Below are 10,889 nucleotides of genomic sequence, written 5' to 3' on the forward strand. Positions count from 1 at the left end.
TGTGGAAGCATCATAGTTAATACAAATCAACCTTTGCTTCATAACAATGTTTGTATTTTAGTTGATGTTCATGTGTACTTTAGTATTATTCGTATGAAATTCAGTATTAGTTTATAATAAGCCACTTTTGCATGGTAAAATTGGTGTTTTTTAGGTAGTATTATATAAATGCCAGTCTTTCAATAAATATTCATGTGTATTCTAGCAGTAGTCAGCTATAACTTTTGCATGTATTTTATATAAATCACGTGTAATTTACTATTATTTGTATGAAGTTCAGCATTAGTTTATAATAAGGCACTTGCGCATGGTAAAATTGGTGATTTTTTAGGTAGTACTACATAAATGCCAGTATTTTTAATAAATATTCATGTGTATTTTAGTTGTAATCAGCTATAACTTTTGCATGTATTTAATATAAATCCCTTGCAGTTTAGTATTATTTGTATGAAGTTCAGCATTAGTTTCTAATAAGCCACTTGTGCAGGGTAAAATTGGTATTTTTTTTAGGTAGTATTAAATAAATACCAGTATTTTAATCAATATTCATGTGTATCTTAGTAGTATTCGTATGAAAAAACGATAGTAAAATTTCTATGAAAAATTAAATTTTCGTGCTCATTAAATGTTCTAAACCTAATAAAACCTCTGATTCTTCCGCCTATACAACTAGAAAAACCTAGCGTTAGCCCGTGTTTCAGGATCTATCATAGAATAACCTAGCATAGACCAATCATTTAGGATCTAACATAGATAATGAGCAAATATCCGGGCACAACTAGCCATAAATTTATCTTCGGCTATTTTTGCCCGGGTTTACCGCAACGGAGAACCCGGGCAGAAATAGACGGCCCATTGTGGACTCGCTATTTTTGCCCGTGTTGATAATGAGCCAAAAAACCGGGAAAAACTAGCCATTAAGCATTCATCAGCTATTTTTGCCCGGGTTTACCGCAACGGGGAACCCGGGTAGAAATAGACGGCCCACTGTGGGCCCGCTATTTGTGCCCTGGTTTGCATCAGTAAGGAACCCGGGCAGATATAGACAGTCCCCTGTGGGCCGGCTATTTCTGCCCGGGACCCGGGCACTTTTAGCCTCGCATTAGTCGGCCGCTATTTCTGCCCGGAACCCGGGCGAATTTAGCACCCTTTTTGCTATTTCTGCCCGCAACCCGGGCACAAATAGCAACGGCCAATATAATTATACTTGAAATGCGAGCCGTTTCTTTACAGCGTACAGCCGTGTCGAAAAAGCGATCACGTGGCGTCTGGCAGCCATGTCCTGCTTGATCGCGATCACTTTCATTTACTTTGAAATATCAGGCAACCTCAAGTGGGATTTCACCGAGAAGGACTACGATACTGTGGACACCGTTGACCAACTCGTCAAACAGGATTTTCAAAACGTGTGGTTCTGGAACGACACTGACGATTTTGTATCTTTTCGAAAAAAGGTAAGAACAGAAATAGACCGACCTATCTGTTATTCAACACGAGATACTATTTTTCTCAGAATTGTTAGATAAAACCAACGTCGAGTATAGTGGTACAGGTTTGACTTGCATTTTATTATAATTAATTGCTTACACGCATATCATGAGAACAAATTGATCTTGTATTACGCGCTTCTAAAATTGCTAAATGATTTAAACAGAACCATTAATTTCAATTTTAGGCCGACGTTTCCATCCGAAAAAGTTCAATACTTCAGATTGAGAACGGGGTAATCGGAGACGAGTTCGTCAACGTCGCGCAAAACATCGGTGACAAGAGAAAGTTCATGGTCGTAGGGACATTGATAATTCAATTTCTATTGCTTGAAAATCTAAAAATGGAAAATAAAACACAATACGCGAACAAATACAACTTTACAGCATTCATAGACAGTAAGATTTTGGGCATTGTCGTTTTGATGTGTCCTCCTAGAATTTAGGAATTAATGGACTAGATGGAACCACTAATTAATGTAAACATAAACACACCCCTTTAGAAAGGTATAAAAACGCTTTGGTCCCATTGAACCGAATTCCCATTCGACAGAACGGCTTTTTTGTGGTGTCCCATTCGACCGAACGTAGCCAAAAGGTGCGATTTTATTATAGTCCCGTTGGACCGAAATTCTATTGAAATGGAAGAAGACATACTGTGTGGTTTTGCATTAAATATATTTTCAATTAGTAGGAAAATCTTTTGGAAAAGGTGGCAACTAATTAATAGGAGAATATTTTAGAAAAGGTGGTAGTTAATTAAAAGGAGAATATTTTGGAAAATGTGGTATTTAATTAAAAGTAGAATATTTTGGAAAATGTGGTAGTTAATTAAAAGTAGAATATTTTGGAAAATGTGGTAGTTAATTAAAAGTAGAATATTTTGGAAAATGTGGTGGTTAATTAAAAGGAGAATATTTTGGAAAATGTGGCAGCTAATTAGTAGGAGAATGTTTTGGAAAAGGTTGCAGCTAATTTATAGGAGAATATTTCGGAAAAGGTTGCAGCTAATTTATAGGAGAATATTTCGGAAAAGGTTGCAGCTAATTTATAGGAGAATATTTCGGAAAAGGTTGCAGCTAATTTATAGGAGAATATTTCGGAAAAGGTGGCAGCTAATTAATAGGAGAATGTTTGGGAAAAGGTGGTAACTGATTAAAAGGAGGATATTTTGGAAAAAGTGGCAGCTAATTAGTAGGAGAATGTTTTGGAAAAGGTTGCAGCTAATTAATAGGAGAATATTTTGGAAAAGGTGGTAGTTAATTAAAAGGAGAATATTTTGGAAAATGTGGTAGTTAATTAAAAGGAGAATATTTTGGAAAATGTGGTAGTTAATTAAAAGGAGAATATTTTGGAAAATGTGGTAGTTAATTAAAAGGAGAATATTTTGGAAAATGTGGTAGTTAATTAAAAGGAGAATATTTTGGAAAAGGTTGCAGCTAATTTATAGGAGAATATTTCGGAAAAGGTTGCAGCTAATTTATAGGAGAAAATTTCGGAAAAGGTGGCAGCTAATTAATAGAAGAATGTTTAGGAAAAGGTGGTAGCTTATTAAAAGGAGAATATTTTGGAAAAAGTGGCAGCTAATTAGTAGGAGAATGTTTTGGGAAAGGTTGCAGCTAATTAATAGGAGAATATTTTGGAAAAGGTGGCAGCTAATTAATAGGAAAATCTTTTGGAAAAGGTGGCATCTAATTAATTGGAGAATGTTTTGGAAAAGGTGGCAGCTAATTAATAGGAAAATATTTTGGAAAAGGTGGCAGCTAATTAATAGGAAAATATTTTGGAAAAGGTGGCAGCTAATTAATAGGAGAATGTTTTGGAAAAGGTGGTAGCTAATTAAAAGGAGAATATTTTGGAAAAGGTGGCAGCTAATTTGTAGGAGTGTTAGCTCTTCTTTAAAGCTAAGTCAGTAATGCGCCGAGTAACATAATGAAGTTTTTAAAAGTTAAATTAAAAGAGTTTAGTAACTTGAGTTTACATATCGAGATCACGAACAGGAAAAATTTTAATCTTACAATTGTCTCTAGACGTTTTTAAAATCATGACGTCATACTTTAGATTATAAAAAAACGGCTTGGTTTGGACCAAGGTCGAAAAAACAAACGATATGTGTGAGGTTTATCATTTGACTGAAGTTCAGATATTGCAATTGTTTTAGTTATTTTTAACCATTTAATCTTTAATCAATATTAAATTCAATCAAATGATTTTACTGTTAATCGATCCATTCCCTCTAAATTAATTGAAAAAATTACATATCTACGCTTTTTCAAGAAAAATTACATTTTCCGAAAACATTTTATCATGAAATTAATTATTTTGAAGGGAGTACGTGTTGAGGTATCAACATAGAATATTTGAAATATTATATTGACTTTCTAAAAAGAGCAAGCGAACTTTGACATAATTCGAAACGAAAATGTAAAAATTTAAACGAAATGCTACATTTCTATTGTCGCCTCTATGAAGAAAGGATTGCACTGCAATTTCCCTCTCCGTGCTTTAGAATTTCTTGGTCATAACTCAGTCTTCATTTGAAACGTCACCACCACTTTCTACATTGTTGGCGCTACTTGTACACCGGTTAAGTATTACGCGTAATAATGTTAGCACGCTAAAAGACCATTTCGGAAAACACACAGGGGCGAGGCCACCATTGGGGTATTCTCCCTCGCACCAAGGGTCACCGCCAGACGGTGCCAAAGTTCACAAGAGGCAGGAGGCTAGTCAACTCGCTCTGCCTATAGCGGTGCTTCTAGATGAGAGAGAGAGAAGGCCCCAATGGCGGCATCACCCTTGGGTTTTAGTTTCTCTGTATGTAATTTCTAAAATGGTCTACTCACTTACAAATGTTCACAAATTACACTGAGCGAGTGACAAGCCACAACCATAATCATTCATGTACACGAATGTTTTATAGTTTTAGGTTATTAAGGTTGGAGGGCAAGTCCGGAGAGTCACTAATGTGAAAAGGTTTCGAACTATATGGTATTATTGGCTGAGTGTGTTGCGACGGCTCAGATGACCCATACACTTGAACCACTGGTGCTTTTAAAATTTTTTATATTGGGAAAATAGAGGAAGGGGGGTCGGAGTAAAGTGTGGCCTTCGCATAACTGGTAATGAATAATGTGTATACCCATATTATTTCCGCGTGAAATGAATATAACAAGTCATTGGTACTGAGAAGTATTTCTTTTCATATAATCTTTACCCTTTGGTTATATCAGAAGTAAGATAAGGGACTAGAATTAACGAGGTAACCAAACTCTTCACTTGGCGATGGAAGCGGCATAAAATCGTCAAATTTGTTCACTAGTGCTAGGCTCTATTACTAATGCTAGGGCCTATTACTAATGCTAGGGCACTTTAATTCTAGTCCCTTATCTTACTGCTGGTTATATTTATACCGATATCATATTTTTCCTGTGCTACAGAGAGCCACCTACTAAACGAAACCACAAAGGATAAACATTGTTGCTTTGTCTCAAGAAGACGACATTAGTTTATAAATTAGTTTGAGAAAAAAAGTTCTTTATCATATTTTCTCTAACATCAGTCTTCTCAGAAACTTACTACAGATTTAAACTTTTTTGGTGCAAACTTGAAAATTTGTTAAGGCAGCAACAATTAAAACTGTGTCCGTCAAGGTGCTTACAAGTTAGTGAGCAACGACACGAAATGCCTTCAAAATAATTAATTTCATGATAAAATGTTTTCGGAAAATGTAATTGTTCTTGAAAAAGCGTAGATATGTAATTTTTTAAATTAATTAAATGGATCGATTAACAGTAAAATCATTTCATTGAATTTAATATTGATTAAGGATTAAATGGTTAAAAATAACTAAAACAATTGCAATATCTGAAACTTCAGTCAAATGATAAACCTCACACATATCGTTTGTTTTTTCGGCCTTGGTCCAAACCAAGCCGTTTTTTTATAATATCTGTCACTTCAGTCTTATTGTAATTAAAATTTGAATAATTTTATTTTTGCTTTACCGTCATACATTTGGGGTTGATCTATTTCTAATTGCTTAAAGAAGTATCGTTAATTACATTTAACTTATATTCAAAAACATTGATTTCGATAAGCAAATAATGTTGTACTTTATTTATGAAAGAAGTTTAAAAACGACGGTATTTGAAATATGGAAGAAAAATATTTGTTTGTACACTGTATACATATACAGTGTTGTCGAGATCAGACCAACAGCTTCCTTTGTGTAAAACCCCCAATACTGCCAACGGGAGATGTCATACTAAATTATACAGGATGTAAATTAATGTTTAGAATTCATGTTTTACTGTATGCCTGAATGCAACAAAATATATTAAAGCACAGTCCTACGATTAGTCTTAGTCTCTTAGAACCTGGGTCTCAAATTGCAACCTCTAAACTGTTTGGTAATGTTGCGACTTCCAACCCAACATAAGAGTTTGTGATAATTCCTGATATCACATCGGCGGACTGAAACACCGATCTAAATCCCAAACTTATTTGTGTGTCTTTATGATAATAACGAAGAAGCTCCAAATGCAATCGTCAATATTTTCTTTAATTACAGTAACTGTCTTATCAATCATACTTAAATCAACATATCTTTACATTAATTTCCTTAAAAACACGTCCGTTTATCTAAAGTTTCTAAGTCTTTCTTTTACAACCTCTCTCGGCAGAGTCGGGTTGCGTTCTATATTGTCCGATGGTAACAAGAGCTCTTTCTCCATCAGGAGTCCAATACGTTCTATATTCATGCTTAGCTTTTGCTTGTTTTAACACAAAGTTCGAGTTTTACCCCCTATTGTTGGTACCAAGCGATCCCCAATATTCGTCACTCCGAAGTTTTATGACTTTACAGGGCCAGAGGGCCTTTTAACATCCTAGTAACAAAAACCATCCGTCGAACCTTTCAAATGCATTACTATAGCCTTTACAATAGTACAGTATTTCTTAGCAATTACAGGCCGTGCCATACGACAGTTCTTATTTTGGTTTAGAGTACAATGTTATCTTAAAGTTCTTTACATATAAAACATATCAAACATAAGTATTCACTATAAGTAAACCTTAACTAAACTGTATCTAAACTAAATTCGGACCATAAAAACCCATAGCTTCTGCTTATGGGAAAAAAGGTCCTGGGAAAACCCCAGTGGGGAAAACCATTAATTTCAATAATTATATAAGTCTAAATGACCAGGCTCGTTGAGGATCGCCGGATTCAACACTCCCCGCCGAAATACATCTTAGTATTTTCTACATGTATTTCCTACAATTAAGCGATCCGACAACATTGTTTTAAATTTCTTAGCCTTCCAATTTTTGACTCAACATTCCATAATTTGAGATAACTCAACTTTACTATTTTTATTTGCTTTATTGTTAACTGATTTTCAATTTCTTGAAGAGACTACATTTAAATTTACATTTCTTCATCTAAGTTTATCATTTAATTTTAATTGATTTCTGTTACTTTATTCAGTAACTCGACTCATTTTGTTTGGCGTAACAGCTTTTATAGGTTATTCTACATCGGTTCAAAGATTGGTCCCCCTTATTTTACAATAGTAAGAAGAAAACCAACCTTCACCCTATGCAGGGGCAAAGCCTCTCGGAAGCGTGGGGACAATCTTTTTATTGTTCTGAGGGTAGCTTCTATCCTCAAATTTAGCAGGAGTTTTTAGTTAGAACTAAGTATCCCACGTTCCGATCGCTACCCTTATGTTACAAAGTTCAACCATAAATATTTTAACATGGATGTGTAAAGAGAAACTTATTGTGCTATTTTTGTCTTTTGACAATATAAGATTGCCCTTCATTTTATTGCTTTACTTTTAACTTTTGACCAGTGCACGTGCAAGTCATTATACCCAGCTGAATCTTTCAACTGTCCTATCCAAGCTAACTAGTTTTATTACTTTATTTTTCTCATGGGAACCGATCCCTTTGGTCAAAGATTATTATTAAAACAGTTAAAGTTATTTTTCGTAAAAAATATCAGACCTTAAAGCTATTTATACAGTTTTCAATTTAATTAACATATTTTCAAACTTCAATTTATACATCATGCAAATTTTAGTCCTTCAACAGTTTTTAGGTGGTAGCACTTGTAGTACCAGAGGTAGAATTTAAACCTTGCTTCTGTGAGCAGTGTTTTCCCCCTTTGTTTGAGGCGGCGATGCACCTTTTTCTTTTACTCAAGAATGTTATTAGCTGACTACTGCTTTACTGCAAGAACTCTTAAATATCTTTCCAAAAATTAATAAGTTACATTTTCATTCGTGATACCAAATATTCTTGACTCTCAGAACGTATCAACCTTTTACTTATTTTAAACAAGTCATACTAATGAACCAAATTGTTACTTTGCAATGAAATACCTCTTAATTTGAATCTAATAACCCTTAACTTCTACTCTATTTAAAACCATTGAATTTTCTCCTTTCTCAGGGTGATACAACTCTTCTCCTTTATCAGGGAGATACAACTCTTCTCCTTTATCAGGGAGATACAACTCTTCTCCTTTATCAGGGAGATACAACTCTTCTCCTTTATCAGGGAGATACAACTCTTCTCCTTTATCAGGGAGATACAACTCTTCTCCTTTATCAGGGAGATACAACTCTTCTCCTTTATCAGGGAGATACAACTCTTCTCCTTTATCAGGGAGATACAACTCTTCTCCTTTATCAGGGAGATACAACTCTTCTCCTTTATCAGGGAGATACAACTCTTCTCCTTTCTCAGGGAGATACAACTCTTCTCCTTTATCAGGGAGATACAACTCTTCTCCTTTATCAGGGAGATACAACTCTTCTCCTTTATCAGGGAGATACAACTCTTCTCCTTTATCAGGGAGATACAACTCTTCTCCTTTATCAGGGAGATACAACTCTTCTCCTTTATCAGGGAGATACAACTCTTCTCCTTTATCAGGGAGATACAACTCTTCTCCTTTATCAGGGAGCTACAACTCTTCTCCTTTATCAGGGAGATACAACTCTTCTCCTTTCTCAGGGAGATACAACTCTTCTCCTTTCTCAGGGAGATACAACTCTTCTCCTTTCTCAGGGAGATACAACTAAATATGAACCCTTTTGCATATTTCCCAATACAACTAGAACGAACCATGTCAGGTGGGCAGGGAAGTGGGAAAAGGAGGTGCCATGAAAAAAGAGGCACCAAAGAAAAGTAGGAATGCCACCAACCACGTCGTTCATCCCTTCACACCAGGATTGTACCAAATTTACTTCACCATATTTTACCAAATACATGTTATGTGTAATCACCTTATAAGTACTACTTTTTAACCAACACAAATATACCTTTTACCCTTTTTACAAATACCAACAGTACCTTTTGCAAATAGTAATTTTACCTTTTACCAAAACAACCTACTTAACGGCAATAACGATTGGACAAAGTCAGCCAGGGACTCGCGAAGGGACCACCACAAGGGAGTATCCAAACTTCGGTCTGTACACCTGTTAATCACTCGTCGACGCCGTTCGAAATAAATCTCACAGCGCCGCTCGTGTCGTGAATGCACTACTAAGTCTATCGAAATCGCCAACTAATAAGCGTCTCCTTTTTCTTAGGTGCGCCCCGATCAGGTCTTAAGAATGCCCATGTGCAACTCTTTTATCTTGGCTAACCCTTTTATCCATGTAGGAAAAGGTTCGTGCTCAATTAAGAGCTTTTTTTATGTCCTTTCATGGACTTTGTTTAACTTTGTCTAATGCCCGTGCTGGGGCATGGGAGGGGATACCCGGCTAGGGTATTTACTTATTTTCGCCCTTTCTGGAACGATACTACATTCGCCCATTCTGGGGCATCTAATTTTTTTTTCGTGGCCACGCCATCATACACTCACTCTTTCACAACAAGCCAAGACCGACCTATCGGTAAAAAACCCTTATACCAAGCTCAACCAGAGCACAACTTTAACCAAGCTCAACCAGAGCACAACTTTAACCAAGCTCAACCAGAGCACAACTTTAACCAAGCTCAACCAGAGCACATTTTTAACCAAGCTCAACCAGAGCACAACTTTAACCAAGCTCAACCGGAGCACCACTTTAACCAAGCTCAACCAGAGCACAACTTTAACCAAGCTCAACCAGAGCACTACGTTTTTAATCTTATGACAACTTAGTGTCAAACCTTTGTTTTCTATTAATACAAATTTTTACGAACCCAACTTCATTACGAAGTGCGAATCAATTTTATCAACCTGAAGTCTAGCGGTTGTTCGTTGCTTCCAAACTGCATATAGTTGCATCCAACCTTGAGAAGGACCACTTCTTCGGCTTCTGTAGACTCTGAAGTCTTTGGGCTGGGACTCCTTCATCCCGCTCCTTATCACTCCCCGCCGCTGGACCTCTTGTGGCACGTTCATGTTCCGTTCCGGTCAGGCATCGGCAAAAAACATCCAACGTGGAGTTGACTAGGGACTTGAAGAGTTCCACTATTTTCGAAGTTCTCGAACCAAGTCCAAATTTTCACATAATTGTCCAATTGACGTAATTTTTCCCGAGCACGTAATTAGTCCCGAGCACGTAATTAGTCCCGGGTTTCGGCACCATTTTATGTTGCGACTTCCATCCCAACATAAGAGTTTGTGATAATTCCTGATATCACATCGGCGGACTGAAACACCGATCTAAATCCCTAACTTATTTGTGTGTCTTTATGATAATAACGAAGAAGCTCCAAATGCAATCGTGAATATTTTCTTTAATTTCAGTAATTGTCTTATCAATCATACTTAAATCAACATATCTTTACATTAATTTCCTTAAAAACACGTCCGTTTATCGAAAGTTTCTAAGTCTTTCTTTTACAACCTCTCTCGGCAGAGTCGGGTTGCGTTCTATATTGTCCGATGGTAACAAGCGCTCTTTCTCCATCAGGAGTCCAATACGTTCTATATTCATGCTTAGCTTTTGCTAGTTTTAACACAAAGTTCAAGTTTTACCCCCTATTGTTGCTACCAAGCGATCCCCAATATTCGTCACTCCGAAGTTTTATGACTTTACAGGGCCAGAGGGCCTTTTAACATCCTAGTAACAAAAACCATCCGTCGAACCTTTCAAATGCATTACTATAGCCTTTACAATAGTACAGTATTTCTTAGCAATTACAGGCCGTGCCATACGACAGTTCTTATTTTGGTTTAGAGTACAATGTTATCTTAAAGGTCATTACATATAAAACATATCAAACATAAGTACTCACTATAAGTAAACCTTAACTAAACTGTATCTAAACTAAATTCGGACCATAAAAACCCATAGCTTCTGCTTATGGGAAAAAAGGTCCTGGGGAACCCCCAGTGGGGAAAACCATTAACTTCAATAATTATTTAAGTCTAAATGACCAGGCTCGTTGAGG

The 10,889-nt window shown here is 36.2% G+C and overlaps 1 protein-coding gene across 1 annotated transcript; it reads left to right on the forward strand.

Moving 5' to 3' along the window:
• The first annotated feature begins 1,277 nt into the window (after window positions 1-1,277).
• On the forward strand, window positions 1,278-1,933 carry LOC149685368 (uncharacterized). The gene is made up of 2 exons (XM_089870874.1): window positions 1,278-1,454; window positions 1,676-1,933. The coding sequence occupies exons 1-2, from the start codon at window positions 1,278-1,280 to the stop codon at window positions 1,931-1,933; spliced, it is 435 nt and encodes a 144-aa protein (XP_089727000.1).
• Window positions 1,934-10,889: the final 8,956 nt, after the last annotated feature.

The sequence above is a fragment of the Phalangium opilio genome, unplaced genomic scaffold (assembly GCF_054372755.1).
Source record: "Phalangium opilio isolate 3A_F unplaced genomic scaffold, DU_Popi_V2 ptg000032l_1, whole genome shotgun sequence".
Classification (NCBI taxonomy): Eukaryota; Metazoa; Arthropoda; class Arachnida; order Opiliones; family Phalangiidae; genus Phalangium; species Phalangium opilio.